The following is a 27,734-nucleotide window of genomic DNA, read 5'->3' on the forward strand; positions in this document are numbered from 1 at the left end:
AATGCACTGCGATTCAATGTTTTGGCCCGAGGGCCAAAAAATTGGATCAATCCGTTATCACCCACCTTGAAGTGGGAGCAATATCTATGCAACTTGTGCAAATTAGTAGCCCTCGTGTATGTGTACTAAACTGTCCAATCAGGAACCATACTGTTATTGGCTGTCAGCAAAACAAAGTAACCTTTAATCCTGAGCTGTTTCCTACACACCAGTGACACTTTTTGGGACACCTAGACTCCGCTGTGCTGCTGGCCATGGGTAACGTGTTCCGGTGCTGCCTGCCAGACGTCTGACAGTTTTATCCCTCACACTCAGTGAATTCATAAACAGGAACGCTCTGCAAACTGTTAGTTCTGGAAACAGCTTCACGAGCTGAACAGGAAGACAATAATAGAAAAAAAAGCAGTTTATTTTGGATAGCGGAGAATGAGATGACTGTCAGTGCATTAACACGTAAGAAACACGTTCTCATTTACTCTCCTGCAAAGCTGTTTAGACATTTATACAAAATGGTACGAAAATATATCCCTTTCAAATAAATATACATTTCATATATAACAAATAACTGCAATTTGACCGTTATCCTGTGTGTGTTAAAGGAAACCGCACAATGGTAATAATAAAATGCTTGGTACAAACACAAACCAGTTGATATAAAATACACATTATTTATACAGACTTATATCTATGGACGGGAAAGGGAATTTATGACCAGTAAACTATTAGCACTGCATTTGTGGCATATTCAAGGCATCCCCAATAGATTTTGTGTGTCCCCCACCACCCAAGGGATTCATAAACCTCTCTTTGCATTATATAATTTATATATAATCCAGCCCTGGAACATGCATTATGAGACGTACAGCACTGCTATAAGTATCCATGTGAGTGTTACAATGCCAAATCATGCAGCTGTCATTCCCCTTATTACAAAATACATAACAGCCAAGGGACAGAGGTGGAGTTTTTCCTCACTTACCACCCAAAGGCAAAAAGAAAATATGATGCCACTATATTGGCTAAGAGCTAAAAAATAAACAAAAGGAGCCAATTTTAGGTGCATTCCAGGACATAGTAGCACTGGACTTCACTTGAAAGACAATTATTAAAAATATTTTCAGAATCTGCTTTAATCCCTAATCTTCCACTGTGGCTGAATATGGCAAAGGGGTCCCCCTTTCAAGCTATCGAGCTATGGCAGAGAGGACAGAAGTTGTAGTTAGTGATCTCTCGATCTAGCACACAATGCTTGCACACGTTGCACATCCAGAACTGGTATTCCGTGATCACTCTTCCTGAAGCAATGCATGTTGGGAGCTTGCCTTCTCCACTGTTGAAATGAAAATAAGACGGTATGAGTACAAAATTGCTATGTAGGTTGTTTCACGTAAAGGTGTCTATGACAAACACATCTACCTCTCCATATACCAAACAGTCTCCCCCAGGTGTTCCTGTCTCTGAGCGTTACAGACAACCCTTACCTATACCGACTGTTGTGCTTGCAGGTCATGATAAGCCCCAAATATCAAGTCCTAGGCAGGCCCGAACTGGCAATCTGTGGGTTCTGGCAGTTGGCAGAGAGGCTCTTGTAAAGGCGCCATAGACACTATTTTTTGGACTATTTTGTTTAGGACTTGAAATGCCAGGGCCTATTTTAAATCCCAGTTTGGACCTTGTCCAAGGCTAGTGAATAACAAGCTACATATGGAAAAGGGCTTTAGTGTTCTGCCCAGTGGAATATCTGGAAATCTGTTTACACACAGGTGAAACACACCTAAAAATGAAGGTCTGTTTTATTGGTCATTACCTATTATCCCCAATGTGATGTGAACCATTAATTAACCATGGTCGCTTTGTAATAAGCATGTACCCCCCCCCCTCCTTATTCCCCATGAAAAGATCTATTTGTCAGCATCCCACAACATACACACCCTTCGGGGAAGTTTTCCAAATCAGGCTTTCGGGTGTCCTTTGGGCTGTGCTTAGTAAATATTTCTAAAGCCAGATCTTCATACTGTTGCTTCTGTTCAGCGGTTAAATTCTCCAAGGACTCCAGTTTGATGAAGGCCTTAGAGCAAGTGCCAAATGCTCTGTTTGCACAAGCACAAAGGGCCAAAAGTGAATAGATTTCTACAGCAGGAATGATGTCTTCATAATCTCTCAGGTGAAGAGCTGCGCAGAGATAAAATGCCATGTTATTCGCTGGGAAAAGTAAATCTGGTGATGATGTTCAATGTTTAATAAAATAATCTGAAGACAGGTAGTGATAGTGCCTAAGGAAATATTGGTGCTGACAATGTTCCAAATCATGATATACAATATTTAAAAGAAAAGGAAAGGTAAAACCTAAGAAAGCTTTATCAGAAAGGTCTATGTAAATACAGCCATAAGCACTCACAGAAACGAGTCCTCTATCAAAAGAAACGCAGGATTTGTTATCTTCTTTTATGTAAACATGTTCTTCAGTATCTGACTTCTTCCGTCAGAAAAATCCTTCATTCTCGGGGCCAGAGTCTGCACAGCTCTCACCTCTCTCCCTTCTCCTGCACCCCCCTCCCATCAGAATGTGTGATCTGAGCTACCAGCAGCCAGAGCTGCAGAAGGAAGCTATTGAGACCAAGCTAAAATGGCAGCTGCTATCTTAAACAAATGGAGGGAGCTTCTAGGGCTCTTTACTCAGGTATGGTAAAGTTTTCTGCAGAATAAATATAGCACTAATGTGGCTAATCTATTGCCAGTAAAATGCCAAAATGCCTTTCCTTTTCCTTTAATATCAGACAAAACACAGGTAAATTTAAATTTAAAGCTGGAATATTCCATTTCAACCAAATTATTACATTAGAGAAAGAGAGCCTATGACAGAACCTCAATGCCATTAATGTAGGTGTAAATCAAAGTGACAAACACTGTGGAGATATTTTCCCACCTGTTCTCATAGCAGCATCCAGGTAACCCTCGTAGAGCTGCCTCTGAGCCAGCAGGAAGAAGTGATAGGCTTCAGCCCCTCTCCAGGCATGGTCAATGATTCGATTGTCAGATAACATGCTGTCTTCTTCCAGCAAACTGGCTAAGGCGGATGTCGCCTGGAGAAAGATCAGACTGGTGAGCAGTGCAGTGAATATCAAATTAAAAAAAAATCTGCATAATAGTAGTTGTATGAGATCTGTTATCCAGAGTTATTTGGATCTTACATTTTCTGAATAAGGGGTCTTTCCATTATGTGGTACACCATGCTTTAGAAGGGCAGTATATCCCCTTTTCAATAGAGCTTGTGCTGATCATACTTTTTGCCTATTGCTTTATAACCATGAAAATGTATGACTTTGTGTTTTTTTTTTTTAACTAAACAGGGCAAGTAGTTCTTCATGTTTGGAGTCTATTATGCAGAAGGATTTTCTATGCTCTGGTAATTTAATTATCTGCCATGAATCTAGTAGAATGAATGAGATGAATGAGAATCTACATAGACATATCTACCATGTAACGACTAAATATGGAGTAGCTGTAGCTTCCCTGTTGACCTCAAGTAAATACCACAGATTCTTCTTGATTAAAACAATAGCAAAATATATGTTTAGCCCATGCCCTAATCACTGAAACTAATGTTGAAAGGTGGATATACTGTCCCTTTAAAGCTAAAAACAATGAAAAACTCTTTTTTTACTGTTGGATTTAAAGTATCTATACACAGGAAGATATTAGCTTTTGACTTCAGAGCCATTATGTTGGCTCGTTAAACCAATACCTGACCATGCATTAAGAAGATACCTATTGGACAGTTTTAAAAACACCATTGGGCAAGGACCGCATTGGGCCACTAATGTGGTTCTGTCCCAATGGATCTGTAAATGTTCCTACTATTATTTAATCATTGGCAAAGGTTCGTAATAACTTCAACAATATACTGCTCTTCAACTCCTGACCCCTTGCAATCCTATTTATTAATATGGAGACCCCTTTACCTTCTATTCAAGCACCATGTATATTTTCCTTCAGCTATGCAGCTTAAACACTGCATAACCCCAGGACATGCCCTTATCTCTAGGCAGTAGCAATGGGACATTTGCCATGTGAAACCTACTTCTGTTCTCTTTCCTTTCAGCTTTCCCTTCTGTGTATTCTTCATATGCTCATGGTAGTGTTCCACAAGCAATGCTGCCAGGACATAAAGCTTCTTAACACGCAGGGGTTTGCTTCTTTTCTTTGCCTCATCTTCGGCAATCTGAAAATGGTAAATGGCTATTAATTAAAGGGGTTGATCACCTTTGAGTTAACTTTTAGTTTGATTTAGACAGTAGTATCCTGAGACAATTTGCAATTGGTTTTCATGTTTTATTTGTGGTTTTTTTTAATTATTTCACTTTTTGTTTAGCAACTCTCTAGTTATCTGGTCGCTAGGGTCCAAATTACCTTAGCCACCAGGGAGTGGTATGAATGAGAGGCTGACATATTTATAGGAGAGGATCTAAACATAAAGAAAAGCAATAAAAAGTAACAATGGCAATTAAATTAAATTGAGTTTTTTGTGTGCCGGGGTCAGTGACCCCCATTTGAAAGTTGGAAAGAGAAGAAGAAGGCAAATAATTAAAAAAACTATGAAAAATAAAGAAGGCCAATTGAAAAGTTGCTTAGAACTGGCCATTTTATGACATATTGAACTAAACTGAAAGGTGAGCCAGCCTTTTAACTACAAGATTTAGGGGTGAATAAAAGGTGCCCAGTTCATGTGTGAAAAATTAAAGATCAGTAAATGAAGTAGAACTGCCACCACATAAACATTTATTAATAATAATAATAATAGTAATAATAATAATAATAATAATTATAATTTAGAAATATACCTTGAACATGAGCTTGGCGGCTTCCAAGAAATGGTTGGCTTTGCGGTACAGTTCAATGGCATCAAGTGTTTTGTTCTTCTCTAACAAATGAGAAGCATACTTGGCAAGCAGAGATCCAATTTCCTTCATGTTATGATTCTTAGCCAGCTCAACGGCCTTATTCCACTAGAACAAGAAACACTGTTTATATATTCCTGCCATACGGCTTATAAATCATGTGGGGCTACTGGTGAAGGTGCTAAATCGAAGGAGTTGGTGGACGTGGGAACACATAGCATTTGCCATACCATCCGCACACCTGAAGGAAGTGATCCTGACAGTCTGGGGGCCGCTGCAATAAGGCATAGCTGTGCTAGGTGCTACAATACTGCTGCTAAATGCTTCAGAAACATGCTTCATTTATACCGAGTGAAATTTCCGTTAGTAAGAAAGGTTGTGTGAACAGTCACTACTGGAATAGGAAGCACTGATGATGGTTAAATGCACGGCTTTCACGTATTAATTGTTTATTGCTACTAAATCCCCCACAACCAACACCTCTCGCTCAGTAGGGAATCCTGACATGCTATCTGTATGCAGTGACCCAGTAACCAGAAGGCAGATTGGCTGTGAGATTATATTATTATATTGCTTCTTCCATCATCCTGCCATCACGACGGATATCTAGTAGCTGGGGTCCATGAACTTACCAACTAGGTAACAGCTTAAATTACAAACCCCAGAGCTAAAGAATACAAAGCAAGACACAAATAAATAATGCTAATTGTTTTTATATGTCACTGTCTACATTATATTAAAGGTTAATTGTAAAGATATCTTCCCCTTTAGGGCGAAGACACACTGAACGATTAGTCGGCGCAACTTTTAAGTCCATCTAAAAGATTACGAGTTTTCGCTGTGCAGATTAGTTACCGCAACTTTTTTAAAAAGTAACACCGACTAATAGCCCTGTGTGTCTTACCCCTTAAAAAGCTTTAGTAAGTGATGAGGATGGACAAATAGAGAGAGATGCCTGGGAAAGAATACCTGTTAGTGTTAGTAACTCAGGGATAACAGTATTCTCTTTTACACATTTGTACTGTGCAATAATGGTCTTTCTTATACAAATGCAGAGCATGCAAAACAGTTTAGCTTGTATCCTGTGCCCATAATATCTTATGATATAATCGTTTACTGATGATAACACTAATCTGAGTATTTGTTCACATGGCTTCTTTGTAATACTAAGGGGCAAAATTAATGAGCCCCGAGCAAGCATTCTTTTTTTTAAAAAGAAATTTCCGTTACTCTGTTATATATGGTTTGTTCAGCAGATGGCGCTGTTCCCATGCTAAAATGTACCAATATTAATAAGTCGGCACAGAAATAGCTTGGGGGTTCATCTATATTACTTTGGTTTTGTTTGCTGGATAATTTTAACCCATGTTGTTGAAGGAATGAAACTTTCCTTTGGGTACGGACACACTAGACTCTCAAGCCAAGTGTATTGCTGACTGATGAAGCACAGATAGTATATTTATCATTAATAGCCAGAAGGCAGATCACAGACAGAAGATACACCTACAGTACATTAGAAAAGTGCACAATGCTTTATATTCTTTTATCTATAATGGGTACTGGCACTGTGCTGCCCCAGCTGTAATCATACATAAGTTTTTGACATCTGCAATGCATTCAATGTGTGGTAAGAACATACCTGTGCTGGCACAGCTATATGATATCTCCCCTACAAGCTAGGAAAAAATGGAATGTTTCTGCCATAGTTTCAATTACTACACATATCATACTAAACCCCCTGGACTGCTAGGTCACACCCCTTTCTAAGGACGGATACAGAGCTCAGAAGCATCCAACCACGGGAATAAAGTGCCTGTCCATAAACATGCCAACAGTCTGCCCATGAACGTGACACGGGGACATACTACTCAAGGGAACACTAAAGATGCCCATGAACATCTCACAAGGGCAGAGTACCATGGCAGGGGTACATCTGTGCTAACCTCTCATAACTGACATGTTCACAGATGGGCACTTCTGCGCATTATTAGATGAGATCCCTCAAAATTCCAGGGGCTCATTTAGTAGGTAGCCAGAAGGCAGTTGTATATCGCAGTAGAAACCAGTCGATGTATACAAGTGCCAAATCCTGCATATTAATTGCTAGTGAAATATAAACAAGGAAATGAACCTAAAATACTGTAGGTGATGATGCCATTCAGTGTCACTGCTTACCTGGTTTAAATGCACGCAGGCATCTACTGCTGCTTTAGGCAGGTTACACTTTAGAAAGGCGGCCACTGCCTGCTCACACATTCCCACCGTCACAAACATGCGGGCAATCTCCTGGTTGGGCAAAAGGCCTGGTTAGGTCTCAGTTATGGATAGTCTGCATATATGTGTGAATATAAGATGTAAGATTCACTACTAATGTATCCTAGTCCTCTCCTTCATTCCTATTTCTTCTGCCCATACCTGTCCTCCCTGTCACTCTTCCCTTTCTTTCAATCCTTCATAGGTTTTACACCCATCAACTGTCTATCCATTCTCCTCCCCTGACTTTGCTAACCCCGTTCTTCTCCTCATTATCTTTCCCTTATCTTTCCTATCTGCCCTTTCTTTTTTAACTCCTTTATCTTTCCAGTCTCCATCTCTCTCTTAATGTATGCTCCATTTCCTCCTACTCTTTCCACCCTCTTTTCTTCTCCTCTGCCATTTCTCCACCATTTTCTCTTCTGTCCATCAATTCTGTCCTTTTTCGTTTGTTTACTCCTCTGAATCTCTTATCAACGTCATCTTTCCATTATTTGTCTTTCTCTCCAACCAAGATGCTCTTCTCCCCCTGCCTCCTCTTGATATTTCTACCCACCCTACCTTGCTCACCCAGAGTCAATTTCAACCCAGTAACAGTCCCTCCCTCTTCTATTTCTGGCGCTTGGCAAGATATATTTCTGCACTGCTCACCTATAGGTTCTGCTAAAGCTAACTATAAGTACCTATCATAGCAGTAATGGATTGTATTGGACCCCTTTTTTCTTTAACAGCTGATCTCTCATCCTGCCACATGTATATTTGTGATGTACGAGTTGATCAGCAACCCCTGGTTTATTCTTAGGTCAGGTGGGTTAGGGTTGAGGTTTGGGCAACTATTGTTGGTTTGGATTGGGTGCAGGTCAGACTGGGAAAGTACACTCTTTGTTCCTGAAGTTTCCCTGTCTTGGAGGGTAGTAGTGTATAGAAGTAGCATACAGAGCGGAAAGACATGGGTACGGTTGGGTGTAGGTCCTACAATGGCATTTTGTGGGTTAGGGTGAGGTGCGGGTTAAGGTTTTGTGGGTTAGGGTCAGATGTGGGTGGAGTTTTTCCTGACCCGCACATCACTAATGTATAACATCCCACTGGATCTTTGTTTCTTATTGCACAGTACTGCTGAACTGTCAGCAATAACAAAAAACAATGAAGCAAACGTGTTACTTACTGGAAGTAATTTATGGTTTTCAGGAAGTGAGTTGGCAAGAACCTCAAGGCCATTATAATCTTCCAGCATGTAGTAGCACTCAGCTAGTCGCTCCTGATTTCTGCCTTGGACGTAGTACTGTACAGCGTTCACCCTAACATCAAACAGGCAGACAGATAAATTAGATAGTCAGGCAGAGATAGATAGATATACAGTTATATAAAGGAAAAATAAACATGAAATACCAAACAGTACTTATGCAATTAGTGACTCAAAAATGGTTATGTTGTTATAAATATAATATATAATATAATAAATATAGAACAATATTCTGATGAGTTGATATATAAACAAAGGAAATGACAATTTATACCATTTCTGTCTATCTGCAAAGTAGTCACCGATGGCATTATATGCTTGTTCCAGCAGGGCATCGTCTGAATCACCAGAGCCATGTTTCAGCAGCTGCAATACTCGGAACCAGTCGCCCAGCTTTATGCGCAGTCCAATGGCAAGATCCCTGGAACAACAGACATCCAAAAATACAATAAGGCCTGGTGCTTTTGCACAGAGCTAATTCAACATACAAATTCTGTAGGATTTGTTTTGTAAAACTGTAAACAGTCATTTGTTTTTTTTTCCATATTTACTTGAAAAACGGGTGTCAAATAGATTATGCACCTTTATGTCATCCCCCTGTAAAAACTACTGTGAAAGAAAAAGCTCATTGTGAACAATGTGTATTTTCCTTTAACTGTGAACAAATGCATACAATGCACACCAATGGTGTGAATAATAACCAGCAGATTTTACTTGTAACAGGCCTTCATATATTAAAGGGTAAATTTCTTCCTTACTGAGCTCATTCATTTGTTTTACACAGACAAAGCTCATTCCTCAAGTGGAGAGGAAACCATTTTGGTCTGCCTCTGACTCGCAAGGACCAATTCCACACCCCCCCCCTTATGCTGGCAAAGAGTCACTTAACCCCTCCCTCACCTTGTTCCATGATTAAGGATCTTGATTCTAAGAACTTGAAGTCCCTCTGCTTTCTAGACCATATCTGCATCGAAATGGAAACAGAGGGACTGTTCTGATGTACCTACTCTCCCTTTTTAAGCCTCCTTAAGGGTTATTAGCACAAGTATACATTTTCCTTACCGTCGGTCCATGTCTAAGTACATTTTCTCTGCTTCCACAAACCTGCCAAAGTAGGCAGCGATTTCAGCTTGCTTCATGGACTCGCTCTGCAGGTTTCCTAGGCGTTTGACAAACTCGATGCCTTGGTAATCTTTGCAGCGCACAAATGCCTGCTCGGCAGTCGGAAGGTCCAGCTTTTCAAGGGCAGCTTCAGCTAATAAGCGCCTGTTTGGACAAAATCAGGAAAAATGTTTGTAAAATTCACATAAAATGGTCTTTCATGCAGTAAGGCACCCCTTCCTCTAATTGGTTGTTCTCCTCTCATGTCCTTGTACAGAAATGAAGTTTATTAAAGGGACAGTTGCATCACTTACAATGAGGGCATAGCACAAAGTTTCTTGTTCGTATTATACAATGCAACAAAGAAGACAAAATAGGCAAAATCACACCATGTCCAATATCCTTATGCCTCAGATTTTAGATATCTATATAAAAGGGCATTCTGTGGTATCTCTGTATTTAGTTTTGGACATATGTAATGGCAAGTATCATTTATGTTCTACAGCCCTGTTTCACATGGCCCCGCACCTGCAGTACTGAATTTTCTGTAGCCCAAAACACTATCTAACATTCCACACAGCACCGTTGGAAGTAACACAGACAGTACAAATCCTCTTGCAGTCTTCCATAAATCATTTCAATAAACCCGAGACAAAACCTCACACATCCAGGGAAAACAGCTGTATGGCAAATGCAAACAAAGGATACCCCGTATGACTTCTTTATGCTTCTCTCCCACCACTAGTGTCAGATATCATAAATTGAAAAAGCTGGCATGCAAAGCTACAGTGACCCTTTAAAAAAGGGAAAACTAGAATTAAAGCAAAGTCATTAAAGCCTGTCCTCATCCATGCCTCATCACAGGGGGACAGCAGAAGCAGCCAGGTAGGCAAACTGGGAAATTAAGAACTAGAAAATAGAAAAGTGCACAGGAAGATTATGAAGGTTTAAAAACAAACTAGCAAAAAGTTCAGTTACCCTTTAAACTATAAATCAAGACTTATGGTAAATGTAAGGACACCACTTGACTAATAATGTACTCCTGAGTATATCAGCACAATACCTAAAGTTTTCTAGCTTTATGTGACTAGGAATACCATACATTCCTAGAATTAGTCAAGCGGTTCGGCTTTAGACCATACTGCTCACCAATATGGGCACGCATGGCAGGTCAAGAGGCCGTTTTTGATAGATAATCTTGCAATCCTGGTGGACAGAGAATTATCTGTACTAAATGAAATTTTCCAGTGCTTTACTTCCTTTAGTTCCAATCATTCAGATGGTTGGCTTAAAGAAACAGAACAACAGAAAAGTGGCCATACACATTTATGGCTACTCATGATATCTATCCATTTGGCCTGTGGGTCCATTAACTGGGCACCATATTGGTCAACCCATTTATGGCCACCTTTACAATGTGCTAAATCTTTGATAAAAGGATCTTTTTATTGCTCAATGTACTAGCCATATAACACCTAGCTATTTCCACAAAATCCTAATGGGGTTATGTAATAAAAGGCTCAAAATTTGCCCAGAAGCAGTGCCCATAGCAACCAATTGTCAGTAGAATTTACTAGTCACCTGTTTGAAAGCAAACATTGGTTGCTGTGGGTTACTGCTACTGGACAAACTTAGTGCCTTTTATTACATATGGGGGTGAGGTATAGAAGCAGGGCAGGCACCTAACAAAGGAAACATTGGTAGTAGACATAACAGTGTCATTTCCTTACCAAAGCCTAGGGTGTGGGTTATCTTCTATAAACTGGGAAGCATCTTCAATTCCTACTTTCTCAATCAGTGCCCGACTGTCTCTCAGGGAGCGAATTTCAAAGTTAAGGATGTAATCTTTATTTGGGTGCTCAGGATCCTGTAAATAGGGAAGTTTTTGTTTACATGTGCTTTGTAAAAAGGACCTTTGATTAAACTTGGTCATATAATTATGCATTATATAATAAAATTACCTTTATCAACTCATCCAAAAGAACAGATTTTATTTCTAAATCTTCAAAATTGCAGATATACCCTGATGTTTGAATAGGCTCCTGGAAAACAAGGATAAATAAATAATAAGTCTCTGTATACTCAAGCATTTGATAAAGAAGTGAAGCACATTTCTGGCTAACCTCAGGATCCAGATTTCGGAAGACATACATCCTTGTTTTTTCCATCATCGCGAACAAGTCTGGGTTGTCACTGGCCCACTTCATGTCCCAAACATCTTTGCGCTCGAGCTTAAGCTGCTCTCCAGTCATTTGCTGCCCTGTGTTATCGGTGTATCGGGCTTCCAAATCGAAGAAAGTCAGAACTCCAGAAATATCTATGATTGCAAGGCGGCTGGAATCAATGAGAACAAACAGTGAGAACAAACAGTGTGCAAACTTTGCTTTACAACAGCACTGACACGCAAAGGATGACCAAACAAGATTCAAGATGGTAAGCTCCTGTGGACACATTTGAAGGCCTAGATTACTGTAATAGGGCTGCTAAACTTCTGGGCTGTATATACAGTACACCATTTCTAGCCATATTCATTTTTAGGCTTCAGTTCTCCTTTAATAATATTTTGATATGGATAATGGTGTTTTATTTGCAATTTACCAAACCTTGGCCACTGCAAAATAAAACAATCTGTCTACCGCAGAAAGCCATCTGCTGTCCATGGTGCTGAATGACATGTTTCTAGCCATTTGTATTTCCATCTTTGCCACCAATCCATCCAACATCTAACACACTTATATTCCATAAGGAAAGTTAAAGCAAAGAATTTATTGCTACGTACCCCTGGCTATAATAAGGAAAATACAGAATGTGTATACCTGGCATTGCAGTTCAGCCTCATCTGATATGCACGGGTGCCTAGCATATACTGTTGTACCAAACTCACACTGGGTAAAGTGTATCTTCTAAGTGTTCCAGATTCACGTCCCTGTAAAAATACCAGCATTATTAGTAAAAGAAACCATTGGAGATGGAGGAACATCTTAAATTATTGGTACTGTATTTTTCAAGTGCTCAGGTGCAAATGAGCAAAAAATTAGTTTACTGAAAATAATATAGGAAGAATGCATAGTTAGAAACCCCATTACAGCTTCTATACAGGTAATTCTATATCTGATTGCAGATAATACTACAAGTTAAGGATTAAACATAGTAACATAGAAACATAGTAAGTTAGGTTGAAAAAAGACGTACATCCCTCACATTCAACCATAATGCCTATATTTAACCTGCCTAACTGCTAGTTGATCCAGAGGAAGGCAAAAACCCCATATGAAGCCTCTCTAATTTGCCACAGAGGGGAAAATATTCCTTTCTGACTCCAAGATGGCAATCGGACCAGTCCCTGGATCAACTTGTACTGAGAGCTATCTCCCATAACCCTGTATTCCCTCACTTGCTAAGAATCCATCCAGCCCCTTCTTAAAGCTATATAATGTATCAGCCAGTACGACTGATTCGGGGAGGGAATTCCAGAACTTCACAGCTCTCACTGTAAAAAATCCTTTCCGAATATTTAAACGGAACCTCCCTTCTTCTAAATGGTTTGGGTGCAACAACCCCAAAATTGCCAGTCTTTCTTCATAACTGAGACATTACATACCCTTTACCAGCTTTGTTGCCCTTCTCTGGACCATCTCTAACTCAATAATGTCCCGTTTGAGCACTGGAGACCAGAACTGGAAAGCATATTCTAGATGGGGCCTTACCAGCGCTCTGTAAAGGGGAAGAATAACCCCCTCCTCCCGTGAATCTATACCCCTTTTAATACAGCTCAAAACCTTGTTTGCCCTTGCAGCTGCTGCCTGGCATTGTTTGCTACAGCCAAGTTTATTATCTACAAGGACTCCAAGGTCCTTCTCCATTATGGATTTGCCCAGTGCAGTCTCATTTGCATTAAAGAGACATTACTTTTTTCTTTGTTCCATAATTCTCATTTCCTTTTTCCAAGGCCCAAACATCTGTGTGCGTTTTTCTCCAAACTCGGTAAATATTCCATAGGCCTTAGACAGTGTGATTACAATAGACTTACAATAAAATGGTTGCAGGAGTGGCCTAGTAGGAGGGACATTGTCTTATTAAGTCAGAGCTGATAGGGTCTCTAATGCCAAAGAGCATGCATTGGAAAGACAAAAACGATTTGCATGAAGTCTATTCACAGATGGAATATCATATGTAATGAATATTCAGAACTCACCACAATGAGGACTTTATCAGAGGCAGTTATACAACAGATAGGATCTCTTGTTGCCTGAAACAGATTTAAGAAAGCATTATGGGGTGAATATTGGTTCTAAAATGCTAATATGTACTCAAAAATACTGTCAATTACAGAAGGCCCCAGAAAAACCTCACATAAAGAGAATTCACTATGCATTCCTACATGAGATGCATCTGTTACCTCACTCAAACCCATTTATATTCAAAGGGAAGCAACATTACACCATTAGAGTTCTACTCTCAGGTGCAATACAATATGTTTCTCCGTTTGCTATGGGCATTACAATTGTACACATATATATCAGAGGTACACCTGTTTCAGTTCACATAACATAAGGACATGTCTTGGGTGTAACATTAGACATAGCAAACCCAGTGTTGGCTATAGAGCCCTAGTGGTTAAGGGGGTTCTTACTGTTTGTCTCCCCAAAGCTTTAGAACATAGGACCCCTGTAAAAAATTTTCTGTGGGACCATCAGTTGTTACTCTTGCTTAAAAAGGTGTGACATGGAAAGCCTACAGCACTGGTTAGGGGTACTCAGCTTAAAAGTCATGCTCCCTACCTGGAGTTCAGTTACAATTAGATTTGCTTCCAAAGAGTTTACTGGAACTGTAGCAGGATGGCTGACAAGACAATGCTTTCATATAGCTGTAACCTTTTTTATTAGGTATGGAGAGCCCTAATTACATTTTGGACCACAAAAGTGGAAAAGTATGAAAAATGATGATGTAAAGGGATAAAAATACCAAATTCATTGGCTGATGTTTTCATTTTAGAAAGATAAATAAAATGGTCCTATAAATAACAATAATAGTAAAGATAATGGATGTTCGGTACCTCCACTGCTTTGGCGTAATCCATTAATCCCTCCACAGATCCTGAAGGATTATCATCGATATGAAAAATTCTGAAAGGTAGCGTTAAAAATGAATACATACATTAAATCAATAATATAGAAAAAAAAGGTATGAAAAAAATCTCCAGTGCTACAACGGAAAGAGATGAGACAGCAAACCTTTCTCTGCCTTCTTTACGGGTGCGTGACACCTGATTGATCTCCATTGCTGTAAGCTTCTTGGCTACTCGGTACTGCCAGATGTAGAAGGCTTCCTTAGATGCTGCAATAACATGGGTTTTGGTCATGGTGACAAACATGGGGACTGTGAAAAGAAAAAAAACAAGACTAAGTTATGGCAAGACATATCAAAGTTACGCCAAATTAAACTAGAAATAATACACATAAGACACAGGAGCTTATATAGCTCAATTCATTACCACATCCATGGGCAAAATGGTAAGAATAAAAAAAAAAGTATCCTTTCTTGATAAATGCACGAACAATAGGTAATATAATGGTTTGCCCTGTAATGTGTCACCAAACCCTTCATTTTACTGTTGATTTAAGCTTGAATATATATGCTGGCATGATTTTATGCTATTATATTTTATTTGTATTTAAAGAACAACTGACTTTGCCAATTCATCAGGTCACCTTGTTGCTATTTTGCATTCCCAGCCCCTATGCCTCCTGCACAGAAATTACTTTCACTTTCATTCCTGCACTTACTAGATGCTCACCTCACATTTCCCCTCTCTAATCACTGTCTATAACTGTGTAGCTTGTGCATGGGCATCAGGTCCCTCATTCTTGCACATACACAAGGTTTTGCGACGATGCAAAGCTTGCCTTAAAGGAAAACTAAACCCTAAAGATGAATATGGCTAGAAATTCCATATTTTATATATTAAACTGACTGCACTAAGTTAAAGTTTCAGCGTCTCTATGGTAGTAATGACATAGCTATTTACATGTCACAGGAGCTTCCCATCTTGGATTCCCACTGTCACCCACTGTTATATTTTATTTGGTTCTCAAAGTAGTCAGCCAGATCAGCAAGGGAACTGATCCAAAACAGATTACATGAAAAATCATGAAAAGACTGCATATTTTTTTAACTGATGCATATTGTAAAGTTGCTTGAAACTGTTGTTTACTTTTTAAAAAGTTGTGTTTGGGTGGAGTTCCCCTTTAAGCCCAGGATATGTGTGCAACAATTATTTGATCTTATTGGTTTCTATTATATGTATGTATGTATATCTTTATTTATAAAGCGCTACTTATGTACGCAGCGCTGTACAGTAGAATACATTAATACAAACAGGTTATTAAGATAATAATAGATAAATACAAAGTATAAGAAAAAATACAGATAAATACAGTTGCAACAAGTTAAGAGTCAAAGACACAAGAGCATGGAGGTCCCTGCCCTGTAGAGCTTACAATCTATATGATATCTAGGCCCCTGATGCCACTATAAAACTCCCAGAATCTCTTTATGGCTATAAACCCCAAAAAACATTCTATAGGCAGAACTATAAATGTATATATATTGCATTCATATTCAAATAAATGGATTGATTGGTCGGTAGCAGCTGGAGAGAAAAACAAGCAGAGCCATGTTTGCTTTTCACAGATATACAGAGGCCTAGTTTCCAGTGTCGGAGAGGAGCTTCCCAAGCTGGCAGCTGAAGGAGAAAGAGGAATTTTGCAGGGGGAGTATAAAAGAGACAAATGTGGAACATTTGGCTGTGTTTACCATAAGGCAATGAAAGGTCCATTTGTGAAGGTGTGCTGTATGGCCGGAGGAGTCTCTTGGATGTCTGTGTATGTATATATTGCTGCTATTTACTTTCAGAGGAACCTGATAGATTTAAGGTCTGAACTGTCACATCTGAAAGGATGCTACTGTTTTGGAGCATTATCTAGAAAAAAAAGGAAAGTGCTAACCGAGCTAGTGATTTAATAGGAATACCTTCCTGTATGCACACTGTCTGTACAGTAGCACAGATATGCACAGACTACAGGTGCCTTCAGGACTCCTGCACTTTTATAGTGCATACAGAATCCTGCTGTTCCATACCAGACCACTGTGTACATTCCATAGATTTTTTCCTATTTTTCACTTTTGGCTATTTTTATTATTGTGCTGGAAATTAAAGAGCAAGTAGAGCCTGTGAAAAATAAGGGTAATATCACAGCCGCTGTGACACTGTGACACTTTCAATACAACAAATATTTCAATCAAAAACAGAACTTTTATTATTATGCAGTGATTACTGCTGATCTCTGTAACAATTATTGCTTACCTATGTCAATGTATTTCGAATCAAGGGGAGTCCCAATAGAATTGCACAAAACCAACACGTACTATGAAAAATAAAAATAAAAAAAAAGTTATGATTTAAATATTGAATGAGAACCTAGTAAAAGGGATCGTTAAACTTTAAAGGAATAGTTGAGTATAAAAATAAAACTGGGTAAAATAGACAGACTGCACAAAATAAAAAAACTTTCATTTTAGAGAACAGTTTGTTTCAGGGAGCAGCAGAAGAGATTTCTAAATAGACACTTTTTTCTGTTTGGGCATTTTTCAGCACAGAGCCATTAACTGTTTGTTAAAAAACTGCCATATTACAACAAAATAGTATTTTTCTTTTGTTTGTTTAACCAATTATCTGTAAATCACAGTCATGAAGCCTATGGTGATGAGCTGGAGACACTGTTGAAACAGAAAGTTAGCACAAGGGGGAAAAATCCATGTTGGAATTGAATGATCATAAAACTAAGCTAGATAGATAGATAGATAGATAGATAGATGATAGATAGATAGATAGATAGATACTAGCTCAGTTTTATGATTATTCTCTGCACAGACCATTGATCATTGAAGGGAATCTTACCGTTGCCCCAATAGCATCTGTCTCTCGGTCATCCTGAAAGTAGGAAAAACAGATATAATTTTTAAAAAAATGTCATTTCTATGAGTTTTCAGTCTTTGATAATATAATATAATACATAAAGATTTTAAATGGCCACACACTGGGTGATAACGCATCCAATTTGGCCTCAGATTGAGTCAGCACACTGATGCACTCCTGACTGACAGGTCTACATAGGTCCCAATAGCTGATCTAATTGTTGGCAGTAGGAACCATGTGGGTTGACAAATCACACTGAGATCTAGCTTGCATTATTGTGACTAATCTATTGGCAATATAATGTCTCAGTAGCTTTCCTTCTCCTTTAAGTGTGTATGTTTTTATAGCATTGCAGTGATATGCCTGCTGATAGTCATATAAGGACCAAATGTCAAATGTTTCAATTGTTGTGGAACTTTTATCAGGATAAGATTACACAACCTAAAATTTAGAAATGTAGCTTAAACAGTAGCAGTAATCATACAAAGAGCATGGTAGTGGCTTAAGAAGGCTCAAACAAACATAATGATTGCCCACATTTTACCTGTTGTTGACTTTCATCTGCTTTGGTTGCTAAAATGCAGAAATCCCCACACGTGGTAACTGACATTAAGCTCTTGACATATTTCACGTATTTCTCATTGTTTTTGGTGTCCCAGAAGACAACGCAGTACTCTGGACGGTCTGGCCTGGTACATGCATAAACCACTGTGTTAGAGCAGTAGCCCCACTGCCAGAAAGAAAGACAGCAAGTTACTTATTTAAAAAACATTCAAGTGCATTGTGTTCAAAGTCAAACACCACCTAATGTAACAGTAGTTGCCTGTCCTCAGCCTGCCTTCAGCCTGCATCCTCCCAATCCCACAATTCCCTGCACATGTGAAGGAAAGGAACATCACAGTGCAATGCATTGTGGGTTATGTAGTTCCTCCAGCTGTGTAAAAGTTTTGTAACAATTTATAACATCGATGTTTTAGTCCCTCCTCCCCTACTAGGATTTTAAATGACCAACTGTTTAGCAGCTGGATTTCAGCATATAAAATGGTATTTATTCATACTTTTTATAGGAACAGGCTATAGTTAGAGGTAAGTTAGGGGTTTCTGTGTTGTGTGGGGCTCTTTAACAAATTTTGGTTCGGAAGTTGGAATTCCCCTTTAAATAACATACTTTATATAGGCAAATAAAATAATCTTCTTACAGCAAAAAGTACATTGGCTTTGTTTATTAGCAATGGGTAATTCTGCTACAATGCAGTAATCCATAACAACCAATACAAATGTGCTCCCGTTATTCTACCTGCTGCAGGATAACATCATCTATTTGCTGATTTGTCAAATTTCTGACAAACTAGCTCCTTAATACATAGATGACTTTAAATTGCTTAAAAAAAGTCAAAGTTTTACCCTGCAAGTCCCAAAATTGCTAAGAAGGAACAACATGTATAGCTTCCCTTACCTTGTAATCTGGTCTGATATTTGCAAAGTATATATATGAATCCACAGCCAACCCAATCCGCAAACCACCGCCTTCCCATGAAACAGCTGAAATCTGCTTGCCAGGAACCTTTAATGTGCGCAGGTGCTAAAAAAGGCAGGGTAACGATAGGTAAAAATGTTAACAAATGTAGGGTCAAGAATGGCATTAAGGCTCTGTGTTTGGATGATCAACTCAAGGGATAGACGTTTCTTTTAATAACTAGCCAGTCTACAGTGCATACACCAGAAATCCCTAGGTAACTGCATCTAAAACATTTTGCACTGGACAATATCACACAACATATAGTAATGTCTAAAATAGCAAAGAAACCATGGAGCATAAAAGGACTCATTTACTTTTCCCCGGGGTGCAAGTTCTAGAGCATATGTGTCAAACACAAGGCCCCGGGGCCAAATCCGGCCCACCTGGCTGTTTTATTTGGCCCTTGGTGAGTGTGTCTGACCATTCAGCCTGATCAATTTCCATTTTCCTCACATAGTAACTAAGACTAAGGGGTGTATTTATCATGCTGTGTAAAAAGTGGAGTGAAGCATTACCAGTAATGTAATCCAATCAGTAATCAGATTTCAACAGTAGCAAAGCATCTACTGGCTGCTATGAGCAACATCACTGGTAATGTCTTACTCCACTTTTTACACATTGTGATAAATATACCCCTTAGTATTTTACTAAGTATATTATTAAAAAATTTGGGCCGCGACTTAGCCTGTGTTTTAGATTTCCGCCCCCTTATGTGATTGAGTTTGACACCCCTGTTCTAGAGCAATAAGAAGCTCTTGGGAATGCTCCTTAGTGCTCATCTAACAAACAACTGCACCATGGGAAAGGCTGTACTCTGCACCTAGGGGCAGATTACACATCCAGCATTAAGAGCAAACCGCAACATCAGGAGACCACAAGTAAAGTGCCCTGTTGCAGCTTGTGTCTTTTCTGATGCTCCCTAACTTGAATGTCTGAATGAACAACAAGTGGGGGGGGGCTCCTATATATGCCTCCCCCTCCCTCCCATCAACAATAAAGCACTAAAGAATGCAGCCACCATTGTATTTACAGGGGTAGCCTCAGGTCTCTGCACCCTGAAATGGTGTGGCAACTTAAGGTGGCCATACACTGTAAGACCTGCTCTTTTGGCGAGGTCACCAAGCGAGTTGATCTTCTCTCAACATGCCCACCTACGGGCGGCTGATATCAGGCCAATTCGATTGTTTGGCCCCAAGGTCGAACAATCAAATTAAAACGGCGGGCATAGGCGCCGTTCGTTTTATGGAGAAGGGCCACACAATCAAATTAAAATGGCGTTGGTTTGGGGACTGCATCAACGACCCGGTCCCCAATACAACGGAAAAATCAGAACTGCCTGATTGAGATCTGGACGATTTCAGGCCCAATGTTGGTGGGGGAGGCCCCTCGTTGGTGCCCATACATGGGTAGATAAGCTGCAGAATCGGTCTAAAAGACGAGGTTAAAATGATACTGGTGCGAAAAAACTGGTTTCCTTTTGTAAGTAATTGTTACTTGAAGTTCCTAAACCTGACTGTTTTGCCAACCTGACTGCCCCTTCTCCAAAAAGGGGGGGAGGTAAGTATAATATATAATAATATAACATTACTGTTGCACAATACAGGGACTTGCCTTTAACATTTATTTGAACATACCTCTCCAAAGGGTGTATAGAACTGCACAATATTAATATCCTTGTCCTGAGAGGCTGCTCTCTGGGAACCTGCAATGGCCAGGACACTCCCACAGTGGTTCCACTGGATACTCACGACATTCATTCCCGTGTCAATAAGGACCGGATCTGGGAAAACATGACTGACTGCCATTAGTATTAGTAATATTTTGTTAAAAGTCTCAAAAACAATCATTAAGTCAGAATTTAAGATTTTTTTTGGATCATATTCTGTACCATGGAGAAAAAAAACAAACAGTTTATTGATTAAAACGCCTCCAGAGAGGACACCTTGCTAATGAGAGTATTTACTTGTGGGATGATAAATGCATGATCCCTGCCAGAAGACACAAGCATGATGGACAGAGTGAAAATGATAAACAGGATGACGAGAGTGAGAAAAAGAGATGGAGAGACTGAAAAGAAAAGGAAGACAAAAACCTAGTAAAAAATAAACTCAAAGGGGTCAAAGTTTGAAGCACTGAAGCCTGACTTCCATTAATACCATTTACATTTAATAGTTCCATATTTTTTAAAGTTAGATATTGTAGGGAATTTTCCATCAAAGAGCTAAGTTTGCCTAATAATTGTGTTTTTAACTGTTTAGCTTTTTGTTAAGCAGCTCTTCAGTCTGGAATTACAGTTATTATTTGGTTGCTATGGTGCAATTTACCCAAGCAACCAATTAGTAGTTTTAATAACAGACTTGAAGAAGAGGAGGATAGGGCTGGAACAGAAAGCACAATATAAGTAACATTAACTTTAAAAGCACACAGCATTTCCAGCTGCAAGATAGAAAGAGGCAGATGAGGAAAGAAAATAATTTAAAAACTATAAATATGAAAACAAAATAAAAAATAGGACAATCCAAAACATACATGGGGTGAACATTCCCCCTGTTTTTTATTATCTTGTGTTCCTTCAAAGTATAATTACAACTGTTACTTACTTTCATCGTTCTCATGTCTCATTATCTGACATCTCCCGTTGTCAAAGCAGATAGCAAGACAGGGGCAATCTGGTTCCACATAGCCTTTGTTGCCCGAATACCAGTGCATGCCAGCAATGCTCAGTGCCCCACTCACATTAACTAAACAGCTCAAAACCATTTTCACCTAATGGAAAAAACACAGCATTATTTTAACAGGATTGTGTTCAGGACAATGGTGCATGCAAGAGCTCATTTACAAAGTGCGTGTCAGGATGCAAAGTGAAAAAACTGGAGCAAACTGCAATGTATTTCCACTTTGCACTCTAACCCATGTTTCTCACCCACAGATCCAGAATGAAATATCAGTCCAGTGTTGAAATATCAGCAACAAACTTCAAAAGATGGCTGAAGAATTACTTACAATAAAATTGCCTTGGTTGTCATATAGATGTATTTCTCCGTTTGCCATGCCGAAGAGTAGAATTTTACTGTCAGGAGACCATGCAACATGACACAGCTGTATGCCCTTCAGCTCCTTTCCCCAAATGCGATTCCCTGGTACATACATAGTTCAAAAAACAAGTACATGCATTTTAGTTTGCAACAAGCAAAAGACTTTTGAGAGAAAAACAATGTTAACTATCAGCCTGAAGGTTAACTAATACCATCAAAGGATTAGCAACATTAAACAATAAATACCAGCTTATAGCCATTATACCAGTCGATTAATTTTATTTATAAGGTATCGGATCCATTATCTGGAAACCCATTATCCACAAAGTTCCAAATTACGGATAGGCCGTCTCCCATAGACTCCACTATAAGCAAATGCTTCTAATTTTTAAAAATGATTTTCCCTTTTCTCTGTAATAATAAAACAATACCTTGTATTTGATCCCAACTATGATACACTTAATGCTTATTGAAAGCAAAACAATCCTATTGGGTTTATTTAATGTTTAAATAATCTTTTAGTAGACTTAAGGTATGGAGATCCAAATTATGGAAAGATATCTTATCCGGAAAACCCCAGGTCCCAAGCATTCTGGATATTGGGTGTCATACCTGTACTGATAACTGTCTGTTTCACATAGTGTAGCTTTTCAAATGGTTATTATGTTGTAAGTGTATGGGGAAAAAAATTGGGATTTGTAGGAATAACACAATGAATCTTCCCCAAAGAAAAACATTGTTACCATCCACTGAGCCAACAATGACAGCTCCATCTTCATACACTATACAGATCTTCTGTCCGTCTGCATTCCAGCTCATGCTACGAACCACTGACTTATTTCTGTTATTAATCATCTCTTCGTACCATGAACCTAGAACACAAGAGACCAAATGAAGAGCACACTGACTATTAGCAGCAAAGCTTTACTTGTGAGTACATTTTAAAGGAAATTAATATTAATTTTATCAGAATAGTCATATTGGGAAAGTATCCCAGTTTGCTTAACATAGGAGTGTTTGATGCCCTGCACTGGCAACAGGCCACAGGCCACAGGCCACCAATGGACATCAGGACTGGGAATTAAGTGTCAACAAAAGCCCCTCACTTTAACCTGTGAGTTTCCCACTTGCCCACCTTGCTACTGCACAGATGGGGGAACACTGCCCAGGCTTCCATAGGCTTTCAAAGTAAGCTTAAATCAGAGCATGTGTGTTCTCTGTGTTTTGTTCATTTATTTCAAAGCTGTAAATGTAGATGTAAATTCAAATAACAATGTGTGTGTGACAGTTACCTTTATACAGCATCCATACAATGATGAGCCCATTCTGATCACTGGTGGTTAACTTCTGAAAATGTTCATTCCATGTCACAACCTGCACAGAGCCTGACAATCCAGAGGCAAAGCATTCTGTTAACTGAAATTCTCTCTTTAATCTTTAACAGCACCACAACGGAAATATTGTGTATGTAAAACTCTACAGCAGTGATTTGGTTTCTGTGGAATGTTCAGGTGAATCATGCACATGTATACAAATGATTTTCAGCTCCATATAAACCTTTTTTATGTATTGATTTATTTAAGAAACTGTTACCTGGGACACAGCTGTGGTAGTGTAAGCTTGACTCCTATTATCTCTAATCTAGACAACAACAGGTAGAGCTAGGCTTATAATGGGACTTATCTCTCTATAAAAGACCAGCAGAAACATAGATATTACTTTTGTAGCACTGGCATTAGGTACTACTCTTTTTCTTTTACTTTCTATTTTTCTACAGGTCTATATGAATAATTATTAATAATAATTTAATTTTGTAAATGCTTTACCTTTCTACACAAGGTAGAAATGGGAACTTATTGGAAACCTTGCCTCAGTTTTAATGGTTTTTATCTAAATAAATAATCAAGGACAAGACACATGCCAAGATTAGGAGGAAAATCTCCTTACAAATATTACACTCATATTTTGAGAGAACCAGGAGGCAATATGAGAATCTTGAAGCAGGTGGCACATTACCAGGGGTCTCTGGTAGCTTATGGGAACACAAACCATGTTTTAGGCACCACCCAGTGATTATAATCACTTAAGTTCGACCCTGGACTGGCAGCCCCTATTCACTAAATAATGAACTAGCCCAGGGTACAAACACTTGATTCTTTGCGTTGTTCTGAATAGGGGGCACGCACAAGTAGAGTACAAATCCAAACATTGACTTTTAGGATTTTTACTCTACATAGGCAGGCTGTCAAAGACAGTGAAGAGGATGGCAGTGGCATTAGCAGAGATGTCTGCTGAGGTTTACTGGCTTTACAGCCTGGTGCACTTTAAGCCAAGAGGAGCGCTAGCCCAGGATTTAATGCAAGTGATTACATTCACTGGGAAGGGGGTGGGGTGCCTAGCATTAGCCTGCAACTTTGGTGGTCAACATATAAGGCCACATTAGCTTGTGGATAACTCACTTAGATGATCTGAATGTTTTGCTGCCTTTTCCTCGTACCTAAGTAAAAAGGGTGGATTGGTCCTAGAAGACCTGTTTACTAAAGCCATAGAAATACCTAGCATCAAATGAATGACTATTACAAACATAAATCGGTTTGATTTAAGGAGCTCACCACTATGTCCTTCAAGCGTCTGATTCATGGAGAGATTGCTGGGTGCTGCGAGTCCTTTCAGTTTTGCATCTTCTAAAAAAAGACAAAGATACACATATATATATATATATAATCATTCTATAGAATTAAATACATAGTCATCTGTACAGAAATTATTTATATATTTTCATCGGTCAGATTTAGGAACAAAACAACAAGAGTTTTTTATTATGCAGAAAGCTGATGAAATAAAGTACTACTTAGTGAGATGTGGTCCACTGCAACAATTTACTACAACAATTGGGCCGAATGCACACTCCTAGCCTAACCGAATCTGAATCCTTAAAATCACCTGACTCTTAGTCAGGGAAGTTGAAAAGTTTTCGCTGCTCGCTGTGCGCAGTTCTCTTTGTCGCTTCTTTGTTCTAATTTGGATTAGGATTCAGTTTGTTATTCGGCCAAATCTTTTACAAGGAATTCAGGGTTTGGCCAAATCCGAAAATTCGGTGCATCCCTAACATATATATATAACAGTGCTGTCCAACTTCTGTTGTACCGAGGGCCGGAATTTTTCCGACCTACGCGGTGGAGGGCCGATAATGGAAGCCAGTTTTGACCACTCCTCTTTTTGAAACTGCACCCACTTGAAACCACACCCATGTTATCACATGACCATACCCATATTAATGGTTGTAGTACAGCAAAAACCTGCCATACTCTGCCTGCCCTACCCTGCCTTTGTGTGCTATACTCTGCCTGCCCTACCCTGCCTTTGTGTGTGCCATACTCTGCCTGCCCTACACTGCCTTTGTGTGCCATACTCTGCCTGCCCTACCCTGCCTTTGTGTGTGCCATACTCTGCCTGCCCTACCCTGCCTTTGTGTGTGCCATACTCTGCCTGCCCTACCCTGCCTGTGTGTGCCATACTCTGCCTGCCCTACCCTGCCTGCGTGCCATACTTTCACTTTGTGTGCCATTCTTGGCTGGTTTGTGCCAAACTTGGCCTGTGTGTGCCATACTCGGCCTTCCCTACCCTGCCTGTGTGTGCCATACTCTGCTTGCCCTATGCTGCCTGTGTGTATGGCACACACAGGCAGCCTACAGTGACACAATGCTGGCACTGCTCCTACAGTCTGCACAATAACTATATATTAAAAAACTTTTTAATTGCAGTACCACCTCAGTATATGTTCTTTTTGTAGTATGCAGGGATTATTTGTGGGTTTCTACTGCTCCTGAGGTGTGAACAGGGGAACAATGGGGGTGATTACAGCCTGAGCCTGAGGTGTGAACACTGCAGGGGGTGAACAATACAGAGATTAAAAGGTGTGAACAGTACAGGGGATTACATATTTAAACAATACAGCCTGATTACAGCCTGAATCTGAGGTGAGAACCATGCAGGGGGGCAGTTAATCACAGTACTGATACCATATAAAGCTTACACAAGAGTAAGCCATCAAAGCAGCCAGACAGGTGGGGGGCCACACAGAGGGGGGTCGCGGGCCGCCAGTTGGACAGCACTGATATATAACATAGATATGCACTTGTATTTTACCTGCTTGCATTTCCAACTTTAATACTTTCAGCAACCCAGACTCTCCTCCACATGCAATGTAACCTTGGTCTTTGTTCCAGGAAATGCATTTCAAACAGATGTTATTGGGGATGGCGATCTGAAGGGAAACAAAAAGTTGAGGCATGTGATATATTCTCCAACAGAGAGGTAGATAACAGAAGGGGGTAACCATACATTACTATCTAAAATGTTACCAACTACTCTATGCAGTTGTGTGGCCTCTGGAGAGCCGAAGGCTGTCTTTTACTACTTAGCCTTAGTCAGGAACATAAAGGCTAGATGAAGTGAAGTTAGAGGATCTGAGGTATGAAGGATCATAAATATAGTAAACGGAATGCATTAAACTCAGACTGATCCTAGAAGGCTGTAGGCTGATGAGAGTGGGCATCAGTGGATTAATGAATGGCAGTGGCGAAACAACCCGGGGCCAAGGTGTGTGACTGCACCCCGGCCTACACCAAAAGTCTCTGTATGCAGCAGCACTCACGCACATTTTGTAAGAGAGGTTGTTTTTTTTGGGGGGGGGGGGGAAAGGATTAGATTTATTGTAATAAAGGGTATGGAATCTCTTATCCAGAAACCTGATGTGCTGAAACCTCCAAATTACTAGAAAGCCAACTATCACAGAATTCGCATTTGCATTCTGGATAGCAGATCCTATACCTGTAGTGACACATGAAGTGTCATTTACCATCCTTAAAGGGATACTGACCCATTCTTATAAGGAAGGTATCAACATTTTCTGCTCAAAACTGTCCCATGCCCCCCCCCCCAGCCAAGTGGTACCTGCAGATCAGAAAGTGGAAGGTGAGTTTCTGAGATGGCACTGTTTCCTTCAGGCACGCCGGGCTGGGGCTGAGCTATCCATATACAGGTATTGGACAGGTATGCCTCCAGACAGGTGTAACTGACACAATGCTGGGAAGGGAGGGCTTTGGGGCATTTTTAACAACATCAAATTTAGGGCCACAGTTAGAGCAGAGGGCCCCCGGCAATGCAAGGAAGGCTGGAGCCCCACCTGTGCATGAGAAGTCCAGCCTGCAGCCCTCCTGCTGTTCAACTACAACTCCCATCATACCTCAAACATCTGCTACCCAGTAATATGTCCTTTGTGCTATTTACAGTCTCCCACTTAATCACTCAAATGCTGAGGTAGGACAGACCTGGCAAGGCAGCAATAATACCTGCAGCACATATGTGTGAGAGTGGCAGTACAGATGCCCCAATGCCCAGCCCTTTCCCCTTCCCTCTGACAGACATGCCTCTATTCATGGGATAGCCCCTTCTCCAGAGCTCACCTTTTTGCTCAGGTAAATAAACATGGCTGCCGGCTAACACCAGGGTCGCTTCACTTTATTCTCTTGTCTTTTTATCCAACACACACTGGGCGACGGAACACCGGGACCCACAACTGCCAGTCCCGCTGTCTCCAGGCTGCAGAGTCTGCCCGTATCCAGGTAACGGAGTTAGGCGGAGGTGACGCACAGAAGCCCGCCCACCATTTTCGGCGTATGTGTTCTGGGCTGTGTGTGTACTG

At 39.9% G+C, this 27,734-nt stretch overlaps 1 protein-coding gene across 1 annotated transcript; it reads right to left on the bottom strand.

Annotated features, from left to right (window-relative positions):
• Window positions 1-391: 391 nt before the first annotated feature.
• On the bottom strand, window positions 392-27,698 carry wdr35 (WD repeat domain 35). Its single transcript, XM_002934481.5, has 28 exons — window positions 27,496-27,698; window positions 26,177-26,294; window positions 24,640-24,711; window positions 23,320-23,412; window positions 22,771-22,899; window positions 21,996-22,129; window positions 21,593-21,758; window positions 20,627-20,772; window positions 18,930-19,055; window positions 18,018-18,203; window positions 17,456-17,488; window positions 16,862-16,922; window positions 14,730-14,874; window positions 14,552-14,621; window positions 13,691-13,744; window positions 12,312-12,421; window positions 11,619-11,829; window positions 11,457-11,537; window positions 11,226-11,362; window positions 9,457-9,660; window positions 8,669-8,815; window positions 8,317-8,449; window positions 7,074-7,184; window positions 4,842-5,006; window positions 4,082-4,222; window positions 2,927-3,083; window positions 1,932-2,172; window positions 392-1,330 (listed from the first exon to the last, which is right to left on the bottom strand). The coding sequence occupies exons 1-28, from the start codon at window positions 27,517-27,519 to the stop codon at window positions 1,180-1,182; spliced, it is 3,546 nt and encodes a 1,181-aa protein (XP_002934527.2). The 5' UTR covers window positions 27,520-27,698; the 3' UTR covers window positions 392-1,179.
• Window positions 27,699-27,734: the final 36 nt, after the last annotated feature.

The sequence above is a fragment of the Xenopus tropicalis genome, chromosome 5 (genome assembly GCF_000004195.4).
Source record: "Xenopus tropicalis strain Nigerian chromosome 5, UCB_Xtro_10.0, whole genome shotgun sequence".
Lineage (NCBI taxonomy): Eukaryota > Metazoa > Chordata > Amphibia > Anura > Pipidae > Xenopus > Xenopus tropicalis.

Coding starts and splice junctions, on each gene's coding strand:
- wdr35 (XM_002934481.5), bottom strand. CDS start 27,519: ATGTTTATTTACCTGAGCAAAAAG. Junction 12,422..13,690: donor CTGATAAAGTCCTCATTGTG/GTGAGTTCTGAA, acceptor GTATTTTTACAG/GGACGTGAATCTGGAACACT. Junction 11,830..12,311: donor AGGCTGAACTGCAATGCCAG/GTATACACATTC, acceptor CATTGATTCCAG/CCGCCTTGCAATCATAGATA.